At 40.3% G+C, this 26,854-nt stretch overlaps 2 protein-coding genes and 1 pseudogene across 7 annotated transcripts in view; 2 read left to right on the top strand and 1 right to left on the bottom strand.

Moving 5' to 3' along the window:
• Window positions 1-26,854, bottom strand: part of SLC9A9 (solute carrier family 9 member A9) — a 608,568-nt gene that overhangs the window by 452,614 nt on the left and 129,100 nt on the right. The window lies entirely within an intron of this gene.
• LOC129491188 (eukaryotic translation initiation factor 4E-like) lies at window positions 2,172-3,804 on the top strand. The gene has a single exon (XM_055295147.2). It carries the CDS (start codon window positions 2,186-2,188, stop codon window positions 2,837-2,839), a length of 654 nt encoding a protein of 217 aa, XP_055151122.2. The 5' UTR covers window positions 2,172-2,185; the 3' UTR covers window positions 2,840-3,804.
• LOC129491183 (trifunctional enzyme subunit alpha, mitochondrial-like) lies at window positions 4,587-7,288 on the top strand (annotated as a pseudogene).

Genomic DNA, 26,854 nt, shown 5'->3' with positions numbered 1-26,854 from the left:
AATAAAAAACAATGAAGCATGCCTACAAGATCTAGGAAATAGCCTCAAAAGGGCAAACTTAAGAGTTATTGGCCTTAAAGAGGAAGTAGTGAAAGAAATAGAGGTAGAGTATTTATTTAAAAGGCTAATACAGAACTTGTAAAACCTGGAGAAAGATATCAATATCCAAGTACAAGAATGTTACAGAACACCAGGCAGATGTAACCAAAAGAAGACTACCTCAAGGCATCTAATAAACTCCCAAAAGTCAAGGATAAAGAAAGGACCCTAAAAGCAGCAAGACAAAAGAAACAAATAACATACAATAGGGCTCCAATATGTCTGGCAGCAGACTTTTCAGTGGAAATCTCACAAGCCAGGAGAGAGTGGCATGACATATTTAAAGTGCTGAAGGAAAGAAACTTTTACCCTAGAATAGTATATCTGGTGGAAATATCCTTCAAACATGCAGGAGAAATAAAGACTTTCCCAGACAAACAAAAGCTGAAAAATTTCAACACCAGACCTGTTCTACAAGAAATGCTAAAGAGAGTTCTTTAACCTTAAAGAAAAAGATGTTAATGAGCAATTAATAATCTGAAGGTACAAAACTCACTGGTAATAGTAAGTACACAGATAAACACCGACTATTATAACACTGTGTCTGTGGTATATAAGCTATTCTGATCTTAATTAGAAAGGATAAACGATGAACCAATCAAAAATAATAACTACAACTTCTCAAGACACAGACAGTACCATAATACATAAATTGAAACAACAAAAAGTTAAAAAGCAGGAGGACAAAGTTAAAGTGTAGTTTTTATAAGCTGTCTTTTTGCTTGTTTGTTTGCTTGTGCAAACAGTGTTGTTATCAGCTTAAAATAATGAGTTACAAAATAGTATTTGCAAGCCTAATGAAAACTGCAAATAAAAAAATACAATAAACACATAAAAAACAAAAAGCAAGAAACTAAAACGTACCACCAGAGAACATCACCTTCATTAAGAGGAAGACAGGAAGAAAGGAAAGAAGGAAGAGAAGACTGGAAAACAACAGGAAAACAAATAACAAAATGGCAGAAGTCCCTACTTATCAAGAATAACATTGAATATAAGTGAACTAAAGTCTCCAAAAAAAGACAGAGTGGCTGAATGGATGAAAAAAAAACAAAACAAGACCCAGTGGTCTGTTGCCTATAATAAACGCGCTTCACCTATAAAAGTACACGTAGATTGAAAATAAAGGGATGGAAAAAGATATTCCATGTCAATGGAAACCAAAAAGGAGCAAAAGTAGCTATACTTATTTCAGATAAACTAGATTTCAAGACTAAAACTGTAAGAGACAAAGAAGGTCATCATATAATGATAAAGGAGTAAATTTAGCAAGAGAATATAATGAGTGTAAGTATATTTACACTCAACACTGAAGTACCCAGATATATAAAGTAAAAAATTTTTGAGCTAAAGAGTGAGATAGACCCCAATACAATAATAGCTGGAGACTTCAACATCCCATTTGCAGTCTTGGACAGATCTTCTAAACGGAAAACAAACAAAGAAACATCAGACTTACTCTACATTATAGACCAAATTGACCTAATAGATATAGAACATTTCATCCAATGGCTAAAGAATACACATTATTTTGCTCAGTACATGTATCATTCTCAAGGATAGGACATATGTTAGATCACAAAATAAATCTTAAAACATTAAAAAAATTAAAATAATATCAAGCATCTTCTCTGACCACAATGGAATAAAACAAAAAAATAATAACAAGGAGAATTTTGGAAACTATACAAACACATGAAAATTAAGCAATATGCTCCTGAATGACAGTGGGTCAATGAAGAAATTAAGAAGGAAATTGAAAAGTTTCTTGAAACAAATGATAATAGAAACACAACATACCAAAATCTATGGAATACAGCAAAAGCAGTACTAAGCAGGAAGTTTATAGCTAAAAGTGCCTATATCAAGGAAGAAAAAAAACTTCAAATAAACAACCTAATGATGCATCTTAATGAACCAGAAGAGAAAGAGCGAACCAAACCCAAAGTTAGTGGAAGAAATGAAATAATAAAGATCAGAGCAGAAATAAATGAATTTGAAGACAACAATACAAATGATCAATAAAACAAAAAGTCAGTTGTTTTATTTTGCCCAAGAATGGGCAAATCTTGCAGATCGATCTAAGATGGCGACTGTCGAACCGGAAACCACCCCTACTCCTAATCCTCTGACTACAGAAGAGGAGAAAACCGAATCTAATCAGGAGGTTGCTAACCCAGAACACTATATTAAACATCCCCTACAGAACAGATGGGCACTCTGGTTTTTTAAAAATGATAAAAGCAAAACTTGGCAAGCAAACCAGCGGCTGATCTCTAAGTTTGTTACTGTTGAAGACTTTTGGGCTCTGTATAGCCATATCCAGTTGTCTAGTAATTTAATGCCTGGCTGTGACTACTCACTTTTTAAGGATGGTATTGAGCCTATGTGGGAAGATGAGAAAAACAAACGGGGAGGACGATGGCTAATTACATTGAACAAACAGCAGAGACGAAGTGACCTCGATCGCTTTTGGCTAGAGACACTTTTGTGCCTTATTGGAGAATCTTTTGATGACTACAGTGATGATGTTTGTGGCACTGTTGTTAATGTTAGAGTTAAAGGTGATAAGATAGCAATATGGACTACTGAATGTGAAAACAGAGAAGCTGTTACACATATAGGGAGGGTATACAAGGAAAGGTTAGGACTTCCTCCAAAGATAGTGATTGGTTATCAGTCCCACGCAGACACAGCTACTAAGAGCGGCTCCACCACTAAAAATAGGTTTGTTGTTTAAGAAGACACCTCCTGAGTATTCTCACAGGAGACTGCGTCAAGCAATCGAGATTTGGGAGCTGAACCAAAGCCTCTTCAAAAAGCAGAGTGGACTGCATTTAAATTTGATTTCCATCTAAATGTTTCTAAGATATAAGAGAAGTCTCATTCGCCTTTGTCTTGTACTTCTGTGTTCATTTTTTTTTTTTTCTTTTTGGCTAGAGTTTCCACTATCCCAATCAAAGAATTACAGTACACATCCCCAGAATCCATAAATGTGTTCCTGGCCCACTCTGTAATAGTTCAGTAGAATTACCATTAATTACATACAGATTTTCCTATCCACAATAGTCAAAAAATAACTTGGCATTTCTATACTTTACAGGAAAAAAAATTCTGTTGTTCCATTGTATGCGGGAGCATATTTTGCTGGTTTGAAAGATTATGATGCATACGGTTTTCTAGCAATTTTCTTTGTTTCTTTTTACAGCATTGTCTTTGCTGTACTCTTGCTGATGGCTGCTAGATTTTAATTTATTTGTTTCCCTAATTGATATTAGTGATTCTGATTTCAGTTTTTCATTTGTTTTGCTTTTGTTTTTCTCCTCATGTAACATTGGTGAAGGATCCAGGAATATGACACAAAGGTGGAATAAACATTAATTTTGTGCATTCTTTGGTAATTTTTTTTGCTTTTTGTAACTACAAAGCTTTGCTACAAATTTATGCATTTCATTCAAATCAGTGATCTATGTTTGTGTGATTTCCTAGACATAATTGTGGATTATAAAAAATGTAACATCATAATTACATTCCTAACTAGAATTAGTATGTCTGTTTTTGTATCTTTATGCTGTATTTTAACACTTTGTATTACTTAGGTTATTTTGCTTTGGTTAAAAATGGCTCAAGTAGAAAAGCAGTCCCATTCATATTAAGACAGTGTACAAAACTGTAAATAAAATGTGCACAGTGAATTGTCTTTTAGACAACTAGATTTGTCCTTTTATTTCTCCATCTTTAAGAAGGAATTTGTACTTCTTATTGCAAGGCAGTCTCTATATTATGTCTTCTTTTGTGGTGTCTTCCATGTGAACAGCATAAGTTTGGAGCACTAGCTTGATTATTATGTTTATTACAATTTTTAATAAATTGAGTAGGTAGTATCATATATATGGAATTAAAAAAAGAACAGGCAAATCTTTAGTCAGACTAAGAAAAAAAGAGAGTGAAGACTCAAATAAATAAAATTAGAGATGAAAAAGGAGACATTACAACTGATACCACTGGATCATTTTAAAGGATCATTAGTCGCTACTGAGCAACTATATGACAATAAATTGGAAAATCTAGAAGAAACAGATAAATTTCTAGTCATACAACCTACCAAACTTGAACCTTGAAGAAATCCAACAGATTTGGATTGGTCCTAAATGGACCAATAACAAGTAACAAGATTGAAGTTGTAATAAAATGTCTCCCAGTAAAGAAAAGCCTGGGGAATCCAGTGGCTTTACTGCTTCTATCAAAAATTTAAAGAACTAATGCCAACTCTGCTCAAACTATTCTGAAAAATAGAGAAGGAGGAGGGAATACTTTGACAATCATATTATGAGGCCAGTATTATCCTCATAACAAAACCAGACAACGACACATCAAAAAAAGAAAACTGCAGACCAATATCCCGATAAATATTGATGCAAAAATCTTCAGTAAAGTACTAGCAAACTGAATTCAATAATGCATTAAAAAGATCATTCATCTAGAGGTGCTCTCCACTGCTGTCCTCTTCAGCTCAACATGGTGGCCTGCCGGGCGACTGGCATCCTCAGCCACTTCTCTGCCTTCAGGATCCTCCGCTCCCTAGGTTATATATGCCGCAATTTTACAGGGTCTTCTGCTTTGCTGACCAGAACCCATATTAACTATGGAGTCAAAGGGGATGTGGCAGTTGTTTGAATTAACTCTCCCAATTCAAAGGTAAATACACTGAGTAAAGAGCTGCATTCAGAGTTCTCAAAAGTTATGAATGAAATCTGGGCTGGTGATCAAATCAGAAGTGCCGTCTTTATCTAATCAAAGCCAGGCTGCTTTATTGCAGGTGCTGATATCAACATGTTAGCTGCTTGCAAGACCCTTCAAGAAGTAACACAGCTATCACAAGAAGCAGAGAGAATAGTTGAGAAACTTGAAAAGTCCACAAAGCCTATTGTGGCTGCCATCAATGGATCCTGCCTGGGAGGAGGACTTGAGCTTGCCATTTCATACCAATATAGAATAGCAACAAAAGACAGAAAAACAGTATTAGGTACCCCTGAAGTCTTGCTGGGGGTCTTACCAGGAGCAGGAGGCACACAAAGGTTGCCCAAAATGGCGGGTGTGCCTGCTGCTTTGGACATGATGCTGACTGGTAGAAGCATTCATGCAGACAGGGCAAAGAAAATGGGACTGGTTGACCAATTGGTGGAACCCCTGGGACCAGGACTAAAACCTCCAGAGGAATGGACATCGAATACCTAGAAGAAGTTGCAATTACTTTCACCAAAGGACTAGCTGATAAGAAGATCTCTCCAAAGAGAGACAAGGGATTGGTGGAAAAATTGATAGCTTACGCTATGACTATTCCATTTGTCAGGCAACAGGTTTACAAAAAAGTGGAAGACAAAGTGCGAAAGCAGACTAAAGGCCTTTATCCTGCACCTCTGAAAATAACTGATGTGGTAAAGACTGGATTGGAGCAAGGGAGTGATGCCGGTTATCTCTCTGAATCTCAGAAATTTGGAGAGCTTGTAATGACCAAAGAATCAAAGGCCTTGATGGGACTCTACCATGGTCAGGTCCTGTGCAAGAAGAATAAATTTGGAGCTCTAGAGAAGGATGTTAAGCATCTGGCTATTCTTGGTGCAGGGCTGATGGGAGCAGGCATCGCCCAAGTCTCCATGGATAAGGGGCTAAAGACTATATACTTAAAGATGCCACCCTCACTGTGCTAGACCGAGGACAGCAACAAGTGTTCAAAGGATTGAATGATAAAGTGAAGAAGAAAGCTCTAACATCATTTGAAAGGGATTCCATCTTCAGCAACTTGACTGGGCAGCTTGATTATCAAGGTTTCGAAAAGGCCGACATGGTGATTGAAGCTGTGTTTGAGGACCTTAGTCTTAAGCACGGAGTGCTAAAGGAAGTAGAAGCGGTGATTCCAGATCACTGTATCTTTGCCAGTAACACATCTGCTCTCCCAATCGGTGAAATCGCTGCTGTCAGCAAAAGACCTGAGAAGGTGATTGGCATGCACTACTTCTCTCCCGTGGACCAGATGCAGCTGCTGGAGATTATCACGACCGAGAAAACTTCCAAAGACACCAGTGCTTCAGCTGTAGCAGTCGGACTCAAGCAGGGGAAGGTCATCATTGTGGTTAAGATGGACCTGGCTTATATACTACCAGGTGTCTTGCGCCCATGATGTCTGAAGTCATCCGAATCCTCTAGGAAGGAGTTGACTCGAAGAAGATGGATTCCCTGACCACAAGCTTTGGCTTTCCTGTGGGGGCCGCCACACTGGTGGATGAAGTTGGTGTGGATGTAGCGAAACATGTGGCGGAAGATCTGGGCAAAGTCTTTGGGGAGCGGTTTGGAGGTAGAAACCCAGAACTGCTGACACAGATGGTGTCCAAGGGCTTCCTAGGTCGCAAGTCTGGGAAGGACTTTTACATCAATCAGGAGGGTGTGAAGAGGAAGGATTTGAATTCTGACATGGATAGTATTTTAGTGAGTCTGAAGCTGCCTCCTAAGTCTGAAGTCTCATCAGACGAAGACATCCAGTTCCACCTGGTGACAAGATTTGTGAATGAGGCAGTCATGTGCCTGCAAGAGGGGATCTTGGCCACACCTGCAGAGGGAGACATTGGAGCCATCTTTGGGCTCGGCTTCGCGCCTTGTCTTGGAGGGCCTTTCCGCTTTGTGGATCTGTATGGCGCCCAGAAGATAGTGGACCGGCTCAAGAAGTATGAAGCTGCCTATGGAAAACAGTTCACCCCATGCCAGCTGCTAGCTGACCACGCTAACAGCCCTAACAAGAAGTTCTACCAGTGAGCAGGCCTCATGCCTCGCTCAGTCAGTGCACTAACCCCAGCTGCCGGAAGTGCTGGTTCTCCAACAGAGTGGTGTCTAGATTTATCAGAGTAACAAGAAGGAAGACAAACTCCGGCACTGGGTTTGCTCCCTGATTAAAGTGCCTTCAGCCAAGACCATCTCTCCCTCATGGTGAAGTGTGACTGTGAATTAGTTTGCACTTCCTGTTGGAAAGTAGAGCCGACTGTGCTTATTATATAAGCCCCGAGACCTAGAGTGGCAGCCAAGAGCCATCTGGAGCCACCTCTCTGCTTGTTCCTCCCAAGAGGCCAGGGTGGCCAGGGGTGGTGGGGCAATTCTGCACCCAGCGAAACACGTAACAATAAAAACCAAACTCTGAAAAAAAAAACAAAAAAAAAAAACAAAGATCATTCATCATGACAAAGTGGAATTTATCCCAGGGAAGCAAGGATGTCTCAACCTACGCAAATAAATTAATGTGATACATATTAACAGAATAAAGAACAAAAGCCATATGATCATTTCAATTGATGGCAAAAAAGCATTTGATACAGCTTAACATCCCTTCATGAGAAAAACTCAAAAAACTACAAAACCAGCAATTTCACTTCTAGGAATATATACAAATGAAAGAAAATCAGTATATTGAAGTATATCTGCACTCCTATATTTATTGCAGCGTTACTCACAATAGCCAAGATTTGGAAGCAACCTAAGTGTCCATCAAACAGACAAATGGATAAAAAAAAAAAATGTAGCTGGGTGTGGTGGCTCACACCTGTAATCCCAGCACTTTGGGAGGCCAAGGTGGGCAGATCACCTGAGGTTGGGAGTTCGAGACCAGCCTGACCAACATGGAGAAACCTCGTCTCTACTAAAAATACAAAATAAGCTGGACATTGTGGCACATGCCTGTAATCCCAACTACTCCAGAGGCTGAGGCAGGAGAATCGCTTGAACCCGGGAGACGAAGGTTGTAGTCAGCGGAGATGGCCCCATTGCACTCCAGCCTGGGCAACAAGAGTGAAACTCCATCTCATGTATATATATATATATATATATGTATAAAATGATACATATACACAATGGAGGTCTATTCAGCCATAAAGAAGAATGAGATCCTGTCATTTGCAACAACCTGAATAGAGCTGGAAGTCATTATGTTAAGTGAAAGAAGCCAGGCACAGAAAGACAAATTTCACATGTTACCACTCACTTATGGGAGCTAAAAATGAAAATAATTGAACTCACGGAAATAGAGAGTAGGAAGATTGTTACCAGAGGCTTGGAATGGTAATGGGGATGTGGAGGAGGGGAAGTGTGGATGGTTAATGGGTACAAAAAAAAAGTTAGAAAGAATGAATAAGATCTCATATTTGTTAACATAACAGGGTGACTACAGTGAAAAATAATTTAATTATACATTTTTAAATAACTGAAAGTGTATAATTGGATTGTTTGTAACACAAAGAATAAATGTTTGAGGTGATGGATACTCTATTTACCCTGATGTGATTATTATGCATTCATGCCTGTATCAGTGAATCACATGTAACCCATAAATATATACAGTATGTATCTCTAAAAATTAAAAATAACAAATAAATTTTAAAAAGAGCTTGTATTTTATTGGAGAAGTCAGCTAAAAGGTCTCTTATGATTTGTCATTTTATTCATATTGTGGTTAAGTGCTATGGAAAGAAGTACAGAAGGCACACATGCACACTTCTACCAGCTGGGGAACATTGAAGGATGACTTTGTTTTACAGAAGTGATCACAAATTCAGATTTAGAAATGTTGAGATAAAGGAGCTGATGTGACAGACTGTTGGGTATACAGATTTGAATCTCAATGAAGGGTTTTCTTAGGAGATGGATTTGAGAGCAGACACTGTGTGGTGTGTTATTGCAACCTTGGGTGTGAATAAAAGTCCAGAAAGGTCATAGAATGAAAGAAGGCCCATGATTGATGGCTGGGGAACTCTGGCATTTGGAGGGCATAGAGGAGAATGAGGCAGCAGAGGATCCCAAGAATGAGTCAACAGAGACATGAGTGGGAATCTACTAGGATGTCATAGAAGTCAAGGGAAGAAAGTATTTCAAGAAGGGCATAATTAATAGAGCCAAGACAGCATTTTATTAATATTTAAGGCATTAGATGTATGGGTGCTAAAGCAAGATTACAATGGGTCGAAGAGTCCATGGAAAATAAGGAAACTGATATAAGCAACACACCCAACCCTTCTGAGAAGTCTGGCTATAAGGGGAGCCAGGTCGTTCTCTAGACAGAACAATGGCATTGAGGTGAGACTTGAGTTGGTTGCAAAGGAGCGAGGAGAAGCTACGAAGAAGCTCACATCTCATGGGGCTTACAAACAGGAGTTACAAAATGATAGTTCTGCTTTATCAAGATTAGTGGCAGGAGGTGGTGAGCCTGAATTGGGGTGGTGGAAGGATGCAGGCCTTAGAGGCTGTGTAGGACCATGTGGCTCCCACAAGTGTCAAATAAATGACTCTCCTTTTTCATCACTGTTTCTTATATTGTGCGTGTATGTGTATATATATATATATACACACACACATATACATATATATATGTATATATACACCTACAGCTAGTAAAGCATATGTTTACCTGACTTTAAGTATATATATACATTAAAAGTATATGTATACTTCACTATATAATTAAAGTATATATATATACTTTACTATATACCTAGTATATACTGTATCAGTGAATCACATGTAACCCATAAATATATACAGTATGTATCTCCAAAAACTAAAAATTAAAAATAAATTTTAAAAAGAGCTTGTATTTTATTGGAGAAGTCAGTTAAAAGGTCTTTTATGATTTGTCATTTTATTCATATTGTGGTTAAGTGCTATGGAAAGAAGTACAGAAGGCATGCATGCACACTTCTACCAGCTGGGGAACATTGAAGGATGACTTTGTTTTACAGAAGTGATCACAAATTCAGATCTAGAAATGTTGAGATGAAAGAGCTAGGTGTACAGTAAAGGTATACTTTATCAGGTCCATGAAGAATGCAAAGGTGAATCAGATACATGGTTTCTGTTTTCCGGAAGGAGAGAGAAGTCATCTACATAAGCACAGCACACAGTGGAAAGTGCTAAGTGTGCTACAAGAGGTCAGATCATATCCACAGAAAAACAGCTCTCTTTTACTTGCAGACTTAGGAAAGGCTTCGAGAGGAACACAGCGTATTTACTGAATTTTAAAAATACAGCCAGGTAAGGAGAATTCCCACAATGTTTCATCTATACTTGGGATGGCCCATATTCTGAATTTTTCCCCTGGACTGCAAAATCTTTCCTTTTGACTGCAAAATCCTGAAAAATCTTTAAAGAAGGTGGTTTCTTTAAATAGTACAAAACCCAACAGACAAAATATGAATAAACCAAAAAGAAACCCTTCTCTAGTAATCCAGGGAACCATCACCATCTGCTACCCATTACAGAGATATGGGAGCAGGGGAATGCCTGTCCTGATTGAGCTGTAGCTCTACTTGTGGATTTGCCTTAGGGCCCAGTATGGGCTATTCTTCTCTAAGGAATGTAAGAGGCTCCTGGAGCCCTGTTGTAGATAAAGTAGGTGCTCAGATCTCACAATAATACTTCATCCATTTGGCCCACTCTACTTAGACTTTGTTCTTTCTGTTTAATTAGAAAGTTGTGGAGAAAAAGAGGATGGCGCAGTCAATTTGATGGCTTATGGCATGTTAAAGTAAAACAGGGAGCCAAGTGAAGCCCCATTCAGCTCTGCTGTGGTGACAGGTGAGTCCCCGTCCAAATCCTGTATCAGATATCTTGAACAAGGATCCATGAAGACTGCGGATTGCCTGGCCTTAATCCTCTCTCCTCTGTAAGGGGTGGAGGGAGACAGGCTTTAGAGCAAGCTTGTCTAAGCCACAGCCCACAGGCGACACACAGCCCAGGATAGCTTTGAACGTGGTCCGACACAAATTCATAAACTTTCTTTAAACATTATGAGATTTTTCTTAGACTTATTTTTAGTTTATCAGCTATTGTTAGTGTTAGTGTATTTTATGTATGGCTCAACATAATTCTTCTTAGAGTGTGTCCCAGGGAAGCCAAAAGACGGATACCTCTGCATAGAAGGGGAAAGCTGCCTCCAATTTTTGGTCCCCAGTCTGAAAGAGGAGGCTGGTTAGTGAATGGGGTGGGGGCAGTAGGAAGATGGAAAGCAATGCGGGGAAGGTTCATGGTTAGGAGCATAAGTGAGTGTGTTAAGGTTGGGAAATTCTGTGCCAGGACATTTGACCATCCCCAAATTTTGTTTGCAAGGGCCATCGCTCAAACAACTACAGCCCCACAGTTCTCCTTTTCCCTGGCCTCTACTGTCTTCTTGGCTGTATTCTGTCCTGTAGTTCTCAGGACACTTAACTGTCATTGGAAGGGACTTCCAGTATTGAGAATTTAAGAAGACTATGGTATGAATAAAAATATATAGGGAGGGATAGAAGGAACAAACAACTTTTGAGTACCTATTTGGTGTCAAACACCCTATTAGTACATTTTACATATTTTAAAATCTGCACACACACACACGCACACACACACACACACACACACACCCCAGCTGGGAAGGCATCATGATTCCTATTTTATGAACAAGTAAACCCAGCAAGTGATAGAAATTAGATTTAAACAAATGTTTTTCTTCTACTTGTTACTATTTAATGCTAAGTAGAAAATTTAAGATAGCTTTGCCTTTGTTTTCCAAATATAAAGTCAATTACTATGTTCATTGTTCCTGGTAAAATGTCTCTGACAAAATATCATAATGAGATGAGCTCTTTAAGCATTAGGAATAATCTATTAGATATTCCCTTTGGACATTTAACTTGGCTATAAGAGGATATGGAAAACATTGTGTCTTTCACATTTCCCCTGCAAGCCAGTTCGACATCTGGCTTCATGTGGGTCTAGAAGTGGCCACCAGGTTGTTTTAGGAACAGAAAAGACTGCAGACAGAAGGCTGTGATGAAATAAACTGTCCTTTAATCATGGCTGTGGTCCCAGGGTCCAGGACCCTGAGACATTTAGAACAAAGTTAAGTGAGTGCATTTCCCACACATTCTGCTGCCCACCTGCCTCAAACTTGTCACCTTCCTGGGCCTTCCTGGAAGCCCTCACTCACCCTTGCATGTTTGGGTCAGCTTCTGCTGCTATAGCAACCCACACAGCTGCCTGCAGGGGATCAAGCCTCCCTTCTGTGAAGTGCTTCAAGGTTCTTGGAGGAAATAAGATATAAATTCCAAGCGTGAGTATGGAATGGGCATAAATCACAATGTTGACATGCAGTGGGAGGTAAAGATCTACTCAAAGATGAACTAAACATAGGCAAGAACTTGACTAGGCATCCTGATTGTGTGTCTATCATATCCACTATCTGGGAGCATGCCAGTCCATTCCGTTGTGAAAGGGGATCCTTTCCACAGAGCACCACTTGGGCCACTCTCTGACTTACCTAAAGCACACCCAGGGAAGAAGAATGAGAGGAGCAATGAAGGCAGTGCAAGACTCGGTCACATTCACTAAAGGCACCATGTACCTCAAATGACAACCTCCTCTGAAGAACTGGCCAGCCTGCACCACCATCCTGGGATGTGTGAACACTAGAATGCTATGAGTTAGTTCCTCACCTTTCTTTCCTCTGTGGGTATCCCACCTTCTTCCATCAGAAAACTGTGTTTAGTACTCACTGGATATAAGCATTCCTATCTCACTGCCATTCTTCTCTCAACCTGTATCCCCAGTCAACATTCACTGACCAGTTTGTAAAGCTCTCTCCTTTATTTTATCTAGGTCCTAAATTCTACTTACACATCATTAAAACCTTAGAAAATGATTCTCAGAATATTCTTATGTGACTAATTTGGAGAGACAACACATTTGGGTTATTCTGCCTTCTGTATTTTCTGTTCCCATCTCCATTCCATGTACCCCATTACCCAGTACTGCTAGGTGCTAAGGGGTTCAGAAGATGTGGCTTCTGTCCTCCAGGACTCACAGCTTGGGAGGAGGGATAACAAGCATGTGCAAATAACTGACTACTAAGTGAAAAAATGACAAGTTCAGTAAGCAAGCTAAAGCTAAAGTGATAAAGGGTTCAGAGGAGGGAAGGAGAACCATGGTCTGGGGAAGAGGACCTTGAAGGTGAGTCTATCCTGAAGAGCAGATAGGATCAGACATGGGTTATAGTAGAAAGAGGAGGAACAGAGGGAGTCACTACTGGAAAAAGTAACATGGACCACCGAACACAAATGAGTAGTAATTCGCAGGTGTGGGCAGCAGAAGTTGGGTAATTTATTGGTGAATTCTTCTACTGTGTATTGCTATACTGTATAATTTAGTGATCTCAAATTTGCTGCATATTAGAATCACACAGGGAGTTCAAAATCATGATGCCAAGGCTGCACCCCAAACCAATTAAATCAGAATCTGTGTAAGTTGGACCCAGGCATCAGTATTTTAAAAAGCTCCTCCATTGTTACAAAATGCAGTCAGGGGCCAGAATAAGTGCTCTAAATCAATACCTCTGGGGACTCTAAAGTCCAGACTAAGCACTTGGGGATCAGGAGGTCTGGGGTGGGGCCTGAGATTCTCCATTTCTAATAAGGTTCCAGGTGGTATCATTGTCGCTGGTCCCAAGCCACACTTTGAGTATGAAACTTGAAATGAGGGTGCTGTTTAAGCAAAATAGCTCAGCCATTAGTGTACCCTGATGGTAATTTCCTTAAGGGGCAGCACTTTGAATTCACAAATGGAGCTGCCTGAGATGCAATTAATACAGGTCCACAGATAGATAAGCACTCAATACCCACTGCTTGGTGACTTGGCCTCCCTGCTGCTTTGTGGATAAGAGACAATGATTATTGAATAGCATTATTACCGAACAGCACGTGAGGATTCAAGGCGTTGTTACCTCCTGACTCCAATTTGAAGCTCCTCTTAGTAGGAAATGAAAAAAGGAGTGGGAGAGGGGGAGTGAAAGAATGTGTCATCCACTGAAATTAACAGACCTCCATTATTCCTTTGATCTGTAGCTCCACAAAGACTTGTTTTTTAGGGACAGAGACCCAACCTTCCCTGACAGTAGAGAAAGAGACAGATGATTGTTTTGGTGTCATCACAGGTGATGCTCAGCACTGTAATGTCCCACCTAATTTTAAAAAGTGGTAAAGAGAATCTTCAAGTTTCATATCAAATATTTAAAAAGCCCAGCAGAAATTGCATATTCATTAAAGAAAAACAACAAGATTCTTTGCTTTGGCATGAATTGTATCAACTCAGAAGCTCTAACTGGCAGCACAAACATGGAGGGGTGTGTGTGCATGTGTATAAACACAAACATATACATTTATATACACACACACACATGTACATATAATCTTTCATTAATAACAAGTAAGGAAGCTTTCAAAAGTATCTCAAAGTATAAAATTCAGCCAGGCAAAAGCAGCAAGAGGGGATCCTGCTACCTTGTGCACACACACGCAGCTATCAGCCATGATATTTCACCTTTAAAACACATGCATGGTTGTGTTTTCTCATCCTTCCTGGAAGGTGAATAAAATCTGAGACCCATTATTCTCCTTCCACAGGCCAAATAACCAGCACAAGGGGTTTAGAGGCTTATCCACAACCCCACAACCCATGTGCTACCATTTCTCCTCAAATATGAAGCTGCAGCATTGTTTGGAATCAGTTGTTTAGGTTTGGGGAGAAGCCACTTAGAAATTATTCAGTCCAGAATCCCTTATTCTAAAACTATAGAAACCAAGACCCAACCAGGTTAATGGCTTGGTCACACTGAACCTGGTTTGTATCAGAACAAAGGCTGGAATCTTAGTTTTCTCCTAAAAAGAGTTTACCAGGGCTGGAAATTTTTTTGCAGATTCTCTGCTGTCTGAGATTTCAGCAAAGGGAATAAAACTTGTGATTTAAATATAACTTGTCTAATCTATCACTCCAGAAAATTTTCCATCCCTTTTCATATCCCCTCAGGTATATTTATGTTCTTCAGCCGTAGCATTTGGAAACTGCTACGGCTGAAGAACATAGCCCACTGCTGGTTGCAATAGAATGTAAATAACAAGAAAATGCAACTCTCTGGATTTTCCCCAATTAGATCAATTTTCCAACAAGTAACAAGCTCATAAATAATGTAGATGCTTTAAACATATTTAACTCAAATTAGGATGTTACACTATTTACTCTTTGATTGATGCTTTTAAAATATGTTATTATTAGTGACAAGATAGAATGAACAATTTATCTTGTGAGTGATAAAAATCAAACATCAATTCCTTGCCCTGATTCTTGGTTTTCAACCATATAAATATATTTTTGAAACCTTTTAAATCTAGAACGGAGAGCTTCAACTGGTCTGTTTTGTTTATGATGCATGTAATACAACTTGTTACTTGAAATTTCTTTGCAGTTGTAAAGTAAACTTTTGTAATATTTTGAATCACTTTTCAGAGCACACAGACTTTTTATAGTAATAATAATAATAGGTTTTACTCACCACTCAAATATAGGAGAAACCACCAAAATGCTTTACAAAACAATAGAAGGTTTACTCTTTTAAAAAAAATTAGAAAGAATTTTTTTCTTAGAGACAGGGTCTCACTCTGTCACCTAGGCTGGAGTGCAGTGGTACTCGCAGCCTCCCACTCGTGGGCTCAAGGTCTCCTCCTGTCTCAGCCTCCTGAGTAGCTGGGACTACAGGTGAGTGCCACCACACCTGGCTAATAAAAAAAAAAAAAAAATTTATTTTTTATTTTTTATTTTTTTTAAGAAGAGGACTCAGCATCTTGCCCAGGTTGGTGTTGAATTCCTAGGCTCAAGTGACCCTTCCCACTATAGCCTCCCGGCCTCCCGAAGTGCTGGGATTACAGGCATGAGCCACCGCTCCAGGCCAAAACATTTACTCTTATAATTATTTCCTTATAGATCCTGAGCCTTGAGATCACTACTCCTGTTTCTCACCACTCCAGCAACAGAAGTATCTGTTAAGGAAGGTAATTTGATTTGCTAAGGCTTGTTATTCACAAGTGTCTCTGACATAATACTAACTGACCAAACTCCAGGGCCAGAGCTACATGGGGCTAGTTCTGAACAATCTACAGAAATATTTCTGACAATCACCTAGTCATTTGCTCTATACAATACCAGACAATTGTTATAACTTACTCTTCACCTATGGCCCTGCAACCTACCCACTAATCCCTATCACCTCGATATATGGACTGGCTTTACACTGTTAGCACTGAACTGAAATGTACACCGTTCTGCAAGTCCCCATTTGATTTGAGTTGAGCAGGCTTTGAATTCAGTTGTAAGGCAGAACTTGGCCTTTATTTACAGATGGTTTCATGAACCATCTGCAAATGGGGGTCAAGAATAATAAATGGCCCAACAGTTGATGATTTGATTTCTTAAGAACTCTATTTCTCTGGGGAAAAATGCACCTGCTATTATTGAGCTTGATTTGATCTTTGAGGATGCAGCACAGAAAGAATAGGTGCCTCTTCCTTTATAAAACTGAGGTTCAGAGGAAGAGGAAAGAATTAAGTTTATTAAGCCATATAATAGACTGTTAATTGAGTGACTAATAGATGCCCAGCACCTTGGCCAGTTGCTTGGCATAGAACGAAAAAAGATAATGGGCAATCTACCGGGGGTAACAGAGAAGTAAACAAACTATTACAATCCAGTGTAGAAGGCCATTTTCTAGCTCTTTGACCCTAAGCAAGTTAGCTGTTTCTTCTTTTCCTCTATTTTTTGTCCATAAAATGGGCATGTCCTCCTTTAGTATTGTTACCAGATAATCACTACTGAACGACTCAATGGATTCTTTAGTTCTTCCAGCTATTACTTTCTTTGGGAAACACAAAAGATGACTTAGCCTTAACCATCTCCCTCAAAGAACCAGTGAGTTGAGAAAGGCTTCAATGTGGAAGCTGTCAAGAAAAGTCTTTAGTAAGTTGTTTTCAACAAAGAAACATATGTGTTTTTTAAAAATCTAATTGCACTACAGAAAATTGCCAAGACCTTGTTGGGAAGAGATTACTCCTTTAAATGGTTCTTTGTATTGGATCTGGGGAATTTATGGATGGTTTTGTTTCAGGTGTGTATCAAAGTGACCACTTCTCCCAACACCGTCCACCACCACATTTAATCTCAGATCCCCCTGAAGAAAGTAGGGGAAGAACCCAAACAGAAGATGGTAAAGGCAAGCTTTCCAGGAAGTCACAAATAGCTTAACAGGTTTAATCCTTCACATCAGAAAAATATTCGAACAACACAAAATCCCCAAGATTCAGTGAAGTGACAAGAGAAGGTGAAAAGAGAAGGCAGATCTATCACAAAAGGAGTGGTAGGATAGAGGGAAGAGAACTGTATCAATGGGAGCTTATTGTGCAGACCTTGGGACATACTAAATCCAATGTATTCAACATTGGCTGGATCTCAGCTAACACAGTTTCTCGTTCAAAACACCCTGTTTGGAAAATGCCTCCTAAGATACTGGAGGTTAGAAACATGTTAGGTGGGCAAGAGTTGTAGGGCTGTGTTTGCTGGCTGGGAGAAACCCAAGAAGGAGCATGGTATCCAGAGTTTAGAACTGGAGGGTGGTCATAAGGAAGAAAGAAAAAGGATTTAATCTATGTTGCTCTAGGAAGGCAGGGGGAATAAAAGAGGTGGATATTACAAAGAGTCAGAGCAGCTTATTGAAAAATTGTCCAAAGAATGCAGTAGAAATGGATGATTGTGAGAGTTAGTGAGCCTCCTTCCCCAAAGAAATTTAAACATTACTTAAGTATTCTGTTTGTTCTATAAAACAGAAAACAGATACAGCTATTGTTCTTGCCATTGTCAGGGGGGAGTAGGACAAAACAAACAAACAAAAACCAGATACAGATGTACTTGAGTGAGCAAATTTGGGAAATAAAACTAGATAACTTTTAAGGTGATTTCAAACTAAAACTTTATGGTTTTATAAAAAGCTGAAGGAAGAAATAAAAGCAGAGACTATGAGAGGAAGATGGGAAAATGTATAATTAACAATATTTTCTAGCATTTAGTCAGTTATCAAAGCAAAAATTTTAAAAAGGTTGACAGCACTCAAAATCTGACACCGGATACTGATTTTGTTAACCAGCACTATTTTTCCAAACTTGACAGTGGCTTCTTCACAAATTCTCAGTTTGGGATTAGAATGACAACAGATGAAGTTATTCTTGTCTGTGTCAAAAAACTCAACCTTCCCAGGACATAGAAGGTGGCATTTGCAAAACTCATTTAACTCCTCCAAATTGGGACACAACTTGTTTTGCTTTCCCAGATGACCCTACAGAAAGTCTAGCAGCCTCTCTATCACATTTAACAGGAAGGATCCTTTTCTGGCTTTGAGGAGGACCTGCAGGTACCTCAAACTCACCACCTGTTAAGTCTGAACAAAGGCTCTTATCCAGAACCGTGGCATTATTCCAGTGTCTCTTTTCTTCATGAAGGTACCAATTCCCACCCAGAAAACTGAAGTCATTCTGGACACATCCCTGCCTCCTCACCTTATGTGATCTGGTGTTAAACTGCCATTTTACATTTTGAATTGGTATCAAATTCAGGCACTATCGAGTCCAGTCTAATACATCTCTTCTGGATATTTCTCTAGCTGTTGAAACAGTCTCCCTGTATCTCACTTCCCAGCAATGTGTAGCCAGAAGGGTTATTTTAAAACACAAATCTGACCATATATCTCCATGCTCAAAATCCTTTTATGACTTCCCATTACTAGTACCTCAAATGCCAAAATACTTAACATGGTTATGCCCTCCAAGATCCATTCTCCACCCTTTCCACAAAACCATGCGCCCCAAGAGGCTCCATCAATGGATAAACTTGCTCTCTGGCTTTTAGTTAGATTTGCTCAATGGAGATGAAGAGGCACTGGCAAGAGATCAGAGTGGGGAAGAAGAGTCAGGTTGGGGTAATGATATGGTTTGGCTGTGTCTCCACCCAAATCTCATCTTGAATTCCCATGTGTTGTGGGAGGGACCCGTTGGGAGGTAATTGAATCATGGGGGCAGGTCTTTCCTATGCGGTTCTTATGATAGTGAATAAGTCTCATGAGATTTGTTGGTTTTAAAAATGTGAGTCTCCCTGCACAAGCTCTCTTTTTGCCTGCTGTCATCCATGTAAGACGTGACTTGCTCCTCCTTGCCTTCCACCGTGATTGTGAGGCCTCTCCAGCCAAGTGGAACTGCAAGTCCATTAAACCTCTTTCTTTTTTGTAAATTGCCCAGTCTCAGGTATGTCTTTATCAGCAGTGTGAAAATGGACTAATATAGGTTATTTATTCTTTTTCTTTCAGTTCCCTCTCTTTAGGGTCTGTATGGGCTCCCTTTGTCCTTTGCTCAAAGGCCACTGCTCCAATCAGGCGGTCCTGTCCACACAGTTCTCTTTCCAGGTTTCTAATAATGACTTCATCTCTTTTGACTTCAGATGTTAATGGTATTACACTGTTACTAGCCCTGGGAAACTGAACTACTTCTTACGTTTTTTGCTTTACCCTGCCCACATAGTCTTCAAGCATCACTCTCTTAAGGAAACCATTGTGGACTCTCCTGAAAGAATGCAATCTCCTTATTAAAAGCTTTTATAATGCCTATACTTCTTCATAGCACTCAGCATAGGATAAATGATTACTTATGTAATTGATTGTCTTGTGTCTGTCTTTCCTGCTAGGATGAGGGCAGGGAACATCTCTGTCTTAGCCATCTCCAGATCCCTGGATCATGGACACATAGGTGCTCAGAAGCTACTTGTCAAATGAAAGCCATGATATGAGTGGGGAGAGGAAGAATTAGAGAGGAAGGCCAAGGCAGGAATGAGACAGCCCTGGTCAGAGAGACAAGAGACATCACAAGCCAAGGGCTCGCACACTGCAAGGCCAAGTGAGGGCAGCATCGAGCGTCCTCTCACTGTCATAGAAAACCTGGGGAGGTAGGACACCAAAACACTGTTTTGTAGCTTGCATCGTCCAAAGAGGTATGATTTGCCAAAGAGAACATCTTCAATTAAATGCACTTTCAAAATGTGAGGTCTATACCCAAAAGAGTAAATTGTTTTCTGTCTTACTACACACCAAGCCACCATCGTCCATAGCAACTTCACTGTATTTCACATAAGTGTTACTTTGAGCCATTTTCAAAACAGAAGTGGTGCTTTTTCTTTGAGACTCAAATGCCATTTTTTTTGAGACAGAATCTTACTCTGCTGCCCAGGTTGGAGTGCAGTGGCACCACCGTGGCTTACTGTAGCCTTGACCTCCTGGGCTCAAGAGATCCTCCTGCCTCAGCCTCCTGGGTAGCTAAGACTGCAGATGTGTGCCACCATGCCTGGCTCATTTTTTATTATTTGTAGAGATAGGGTCTCCCTATGTTGTCCAAGCTGGTCTCAGACTCCTGGGCTCAAGCAGTTCTCCCACCTCAGCCTCCCAAAATGTTGGGATTACAAGCATGAGCCACTGCACCTGGCCTTTTTTTTATGTCAGTATTTTTTTTTTAAGGAACATCACATACTTAGTTTCTTATTAAGTTTTATCAGTTAATTATCAGTTCACATCAAAGAAGAGATGAGTTAGAGTGTCTTATCCCAGACTCTTGTCAAGTGGAGAAGAGTGGCCAACATTGGTCAGAGAGATTAGGCAGGACTGAGGCAAGTTTCTCCTTTCGGGAGGTTGTGAGAACCAAGAGGAAGAAGGACACTCAGAAAAAGCACCTAGTAGGTGCTTTTTTGACCTAGGGAAGTAGTAGGTCAAAGTTAGGAAATCAGTCCAGAATAGGGTTGCCGTTCAAATGATGAGGGACAAAGTATTGACACAAAAACAAAACAAATCAATCCTCAGATAAATAAACAACCAAGATGACAACCACAGGGGAGATGCTGAGTGAGCGAATATGCAGCAGGCAGAGGGAAAGAAAAAAGAGACAATTCCCGAGGGAGAATGTAGGATGGTACCAATGCTGTTTATGTGGCTCTTTGGCTGTTGGCTTGCACAACCGAGAGGTCTACGGGAGGCAACAGCAATGTTTTCACTGACCACAACTCGTGAGACCAGGGATGGGCAAAGGAGGAAGGGCAAGGAGAGGAGGGATGGAGAGGGAGGACGGCAAATGAATCACAGCCTTCAGCTGCTTCACAATCAGTAGCTCCTAGAGTTTAAAAAGGCTTCCCCGAGAGCCTCCCAGGGTGGGCATGCCATGGCAGAACTCCCTCTGGGATATCAGGGATGTCCTTACACTAAACATAACCTCATACAGATCAGTGCTTTTCCAACCATGATGTGCATATCAATCATTTAGGTATCTGGTTAATATGCAGACTATTATTCAGTAGATCTGTTGGGGAGGCAGTTGCTGAGATTATGAATTCTAATACAGTCTCAGGTGATACCATGTTGCTGGTCACTGAACCAGATATTTTGTGTCAAGGTCGTAAACTAAGGTCAAGGTCATTTCCTAATGAATGGCTCCGAGTATGGCTTCTCTCTTTAATTCCTCAGCTACAATAGAAGTTGAAAATTGGTTGTTGAGTGGCAGTGAGTGTTTATGAAATTGTTAGAATTAGTGGCTGACAATAAACAGATTATACATAAAAATTCAGGCTATGAGCTTCTCTTGGAAAATAAGAAGATCTGGCAATGTTGGGCCATTGTTTTCTCATGGAAACAATGGAAACAACCCATTGGAGCTTAGTGGTGGCTGCCTGGCGGCCTCCTTTTGATGGGGGCACTTTCTACACTTGCCAGGCTGAACTACTCTTATATCTAAGTGGTTTCAATCTTTTACATCACTGGCCTTTTTTGCATTTGTGTTTGTGAATTCTGAGATACTAGTTTGAACCAAGCTGCACTCCATTTGTTGGAAGGGTGTTTTTTCTTCCAGTAAAGTCTTTTTAGTAGTCAATGCAATTCTTCATTTCAGAGAGAGCTGTATCACTGGGATTGAGGATAGGAACAAGTCCATACATACAAAAAAATCACATTTTCTGTTGCAAGTGGCCTTGTCCATTTGCAGATAAGGAAAGGAAAAATGAATTGTTATACAGAGGCAAGGTTAGTAGATCTATACTTCACAATGTGGATGCAATGTTCTCAAGTGGCAAAAATTAATCAGCTGATCATGTTCAACAACAACTGAAGAATCCAGATGGTTATAGAAAGTTCAAGCCACACAAGTTAAAAATCAAATAGGTAATGTGGAGTTAAACTTGAAAAAAAAAAGATAGTGCATCCCACCTAAGCCATTTCGTAGGAATTGGCACATTTATCAGTCTCTGACTTGAAAACATTAAGAACAAAAGGAAACATTCAGAGAGAATAACATAAAGCTGAAATAACCCCTCTTTCCTCTTTGCAATCTTTGGATGTGCAAACTCACCTACTGGTTTGATTTGCACTGTTTACTTATATTTTTCTATTCCTCTTACATATTTCTCTCCCCCACACACAGGATTTTGAGAAGAAACTCAGGCGAAAATGTTTTCTTTGCATACTTGTTTCATGCTTTTTTTGAAACAGCATCCATAACACCAACAGCATCCTCACAGAAAGAACATTTCTGCCTTTGTTATAGAATGAAGAGGTTTGAATTAAAGGCACAGGCACCAATGTGCCAGCGAGATTGGATCAGGTTCAGCCGTGTCCCAGCCATCCCAGTATCTCTCACCGGGAGCTGAAACTCTCATGGAGTGAAATGCCTGGGTTCCACCACCTTCCTGGCCCCTTCCCACGTAACAGCTGAACAGGCAGGTTCTGCTATTGCCCTTTAAGCTCTTCATAGCACCTCCCACAGGCTTTTCTGGCTCAGTTCTGCAGCTGCTTACCTGGATCAGCCCAAGCAGGCAGTAGCTCGTGTATTGAATATTCCCTCTTTTTTCTTCTTTCATCAAAAATTATCAGTCATGAATTCCATTCCCTTAGGGCTTTGATTTCTGAGTTTCAAGGTGAGAATTGAATATAAGGTAAAGAGCATTTGACTTGAAATCAGAAACTCCGAGTTCAGCTCTAAGCATTGCTATTTAGTAGCTACTTAATCTAGGACGACTTAGCCCCTCAGTTGTCAGTCTCTTCCCCTGCACAATGAAAACAATACCAACCTAGAGGGCTATTATGCTTACTTCACAGTAGGTAGCTCAATAAATTGTTGTTTAATCTTAAACGGATAAATGGAACATTAACTTCTTAATGTGTTCTATAAATTTGTATTTGGTTCGTATAGGACACAATACACACTTACTGAGAAGCTTTATCTGTGGGCATTTATGTTCCACGGAAGATAAAGGGCTCAGATTTTCCTTGTGCAGACAGATCTTTGAAGTTAGTTGAGTGACTTGCCATCTTATAGTCTACAAACTTTGGGGTAGGGCTTGCAGCTTCCTCAACACACCTCCATTTCTACTGGGAAACATGTGGGATGCAGCAGCCAGGGCACCAAATGCACAGGCAAGAGGCCTGATGATGAAATCAATTGTATATTTAAACCCTGATTTTACTTGGGAAAATGTCACCTTTTCCTGTGTCTTTAATAAAAATCCATGATGAAAGGCCCCATGTAGGGTCTTTCAGGGATGGGAGAAATTCATTAAAAGATAGAGTTCTGGATCCTCAGCATTTAGTTGCCTTTGCCCCAATTAATTGAGACACTATTTTATTTGAGGATCTGCTTATTTTCCCTAACAGGGAGATGGTGAGATTCTTTACAATGCTGTGGCCTAGGGCAGGTATCATATGTTATTCTTCTTCATATCTTCAACGCCTAGGTCAGTGCCAGGCATGTAACAGGTACTGAACAATTTCTTGTTAAGAACATTTATAATAAATGAAAAAGAAGCCATACTGCTATAGTAGTACTGAACTATCCCCAGTTCTGATCCTGCATAAACTTTCCAATCTAAATATTACCCTTCATCCTTCATTCATCAACCCATATGCAGATCAAACAGGTAATACCTTTTGCAGGTCTTCGTGAAGAGGCCTGCAATCAGAGAAATCAATCAGAGAGTCAGAGACCTTCATACAGCGAGACCCCTTATAGCTTCCTCCTGGAAAACTGCTCCCACGATTGCTCCTACTATTGAGCAAATGCCCAATCATTATTCAATTTATATAATAAATTTACTTTTTCTCTCATATTTTGCTATAATTCCTAACCCTAATAGTTGAAATTTTAAAAAGTCTTCCAAATGAATATTCTAAACTAAGCCCCATTGATTTTTGTAAAGATTCTGATACTACATATATAATATATATTATATATGAGATATTACATCTATTATATAGTATATAAAGTAAATATATGTAGAGTTATTATATAAGATGCATATATGTGCATGTGTACATGTATGTGTCTATATGTACTTTATATATTTTTCACACTTGGGTTCTTTACTGGAATCGTGAGGCACATATTCCAAGATTTCTGTCCATATAACTATACACATGGCAAGTAATTTGAAAAAGCAAAACAGATTTCTACCTAGGTTCAGGGTTGTTCTCTTCTATTCTTTTCCTGCCAATCAAAGTCAGAACTAGGACTATGAGGCTGGGGCCACCTGAGGAGAATGCAGTTGGCTGCCAATGCCTCTGGCCTCACTTGCTGAAGAAAGAACAAATGAGCAGGTGCAGAGTTTTATTTTTTCATTCCACCCAGGTGTACCGAGGTGTCAGGAAACCAAGCTTTCCTCCCAATATAAGCCTCCTTGAAATGTCTCCTAGGCGTGTGGTGTCCTGACACACCCTTTATAACTGCAAATAGCTAGTATCCCTTCCCCCCTCCACCTTCTGTTACTTCCAACAATCTCTCTCAGCTGCCCCTCCTAACCACCTGTCCTTCAGGCGTGCCTGTAGTCTTCAGCTGAAAAAATGGACAGAGTGCTGGAAAGTGCCTGTCTTAGGTTCTCACATTCAAATCGCTTTTCTGGGTCCAGTTTAGGATGGCAAAGGAATAGTAATGAAATATCGGCTGTCTAGGGATGGGAATAACCACTTTACTATTTTAAGGCTATTGCCCACGTGTAGTTCAATCCTTAAGTATTTTCCTTAAGCCTTATCATGGTTAAAAGAACAAAGTCCAAGGCCTGCCATCCCAACACCTTGGGAGGCCAAGGTGAGAGGACCACTTGAGCCCTGGAGTTCGAGACCAGCCTAGGCAACATAGTGAGACCTTGTCTCTACAGAAAATAGAAAAATTTAGCCAAGTGTGGTGGTATATTAGTACATGCCTGTAGTCCCAGCTGCTTGGGAGGTAGAAGTGGGAAGATCCCTCAAGTTTAGGAGGTCAAGGCTGCAGTGAGGCGTGGGCAAGAGTGAGCCACTTCCCCCATATCCCCAAAAAAGTTCACGTTACCAGGTATAATCTTTGTACCCTAAAGAAGTCCCCTCTTGAAGTGCCTCTTTAAAATCCGCCTGACATCTCCTAACTGCAACCCCAGGCCAGGTCCTCACAGCATGTGGGAGGAAGACATACACATGAACCCCTCATGTGGGCAGACAGGAGTTCAACTGGGACTTCCATTTCTTCATCTCTTTTATGCCATGGAATAAACACTTCTAAGTGCTGAGTTTTCCAGTCTGTGCTACTCTGAAAACTCAGTGGTGCTTGTGCAGGTGCGGGTGTAGGTAGGCAGTCTCTGGAGAGGCGGTCATCAAGAGTAAAGAGAAAGATCTGGAGGTGAGCCCTGATAGTCCTCCTCTGAGCACTCAGGAGGGTGGTGTATTATTGTGGTGAGGCCATAGAGGTGGGAAACCTCCCCGTCAGCTACCTCCCCAGAACATCCTTGAAGCAGCCATGGCTTTACAGATCCCTCACATGAGCCTCGGGCAGAAGTGACGGGTAGATTCAGGAATGCCTTGGTTACAAGGCTCAGCAGTGGTGGAGAGGGAGGAAGGAGAAAAATAGCCACATGGTAACAACTCAGATCAAGAAGAGCAAGTGGAGAGCCCTTGCAGAGGTGAACTTTAATACACTTGGAGTCCAATGGACATCAGACAGAGGTAAATGAGGAAAAGCCTAGCAAACACATTATTTTTTTAAACAGAAGGTGTTTACATTTCAGCAATCTGACTAGGCAGCATCTAAAACAAAAACATTATTTTAAAGATGGCCTTCAAGAAAAATTTTTAAAAGTGAACACAACTTTTAAAAAGTGAACAAAGGGTAGCAGTATCTGTTATATTTCACAGAATTTGATGAATGGGGGAGAAGTATATCAAACTGCAATTTTGTCAGGTTCAAAACTGGGTTAACACTCCCCATTCTTCTTAATCCAGTAGTTTTTTTGCAGGTTAAAATAAGTCATCATTGGCTGGGCGCAGTGACTCATGCCTGTAATCCCAGCACTTTGGGAGGCTGAGGCGGGTGGATCACGAGGTCAGGAGAGTGAGACCATCCTGGCTAAAGCGGTGAAACCCCGTCTCTACTAAAAATACAAAAAATTAGCTGGGTGTAGTGGCGGGCGCCTGTAGTCCCAGCTACTCGAGAGGCTGAGGCAGGAGAATGGCTTGAACCCGGGAGGCAGAGCTTGCAGTGAGCTGAGATCACGCCACTGCACTCCAGCCTGGGCGACAGAGCGAGACTCCATCTCAAAAAAAAATAAAAATAAAAATAAATAAAAAAGTCATCATTAGCAATAGAAATTGATGGCGCATCCTAAGGGGAAGTCACTGTACCAAAGCCTGGCTTCTCAGAGGCTCACAAAAGCTGTGGAATTCACATTTGTCTTCCCTCCTTTTCTACTTAGTCAAAAATCCTCTGGCCTTAATTTTCTTTTCTTCTTGTTTCCCCTTCCTAGTGTCTGGCGACATTTTCTTTTTTTTTTTTTTTTT

The sequence above is a fragment of the Symphalangus syndactylus genome, chromosome 10 (assembly GCF_028878055.3).
Source record: "Symphalangus syndactylus isolate Jambi chromosome 10, NHGRI_mSymSyn1-v2.1_pri, whole genome shotgun sequence".
In the NCBI taxonomy this organism is placed as follows: Eukaryota; Metazoa; Chordata; class Mammalia; order Primates; family Hylobatidae; genus Symphalangus; species Symphalangus syndactylus.
The sequence above is the reverse complement of the archived record's forward strand: the minus strand, read 5'-3'. Positions and strand labels throughout refer to the sequence as shown.

What these genes read in the sequence shown, in the direction of transcription:
- LOC129491188 (XM_055295147.2), top strand. Translation starts at nt 2,186, where the DNA reads ATGGCGACTGTCGAACCGGAAACCACCCCTACTCCTAATCCTCTGACT.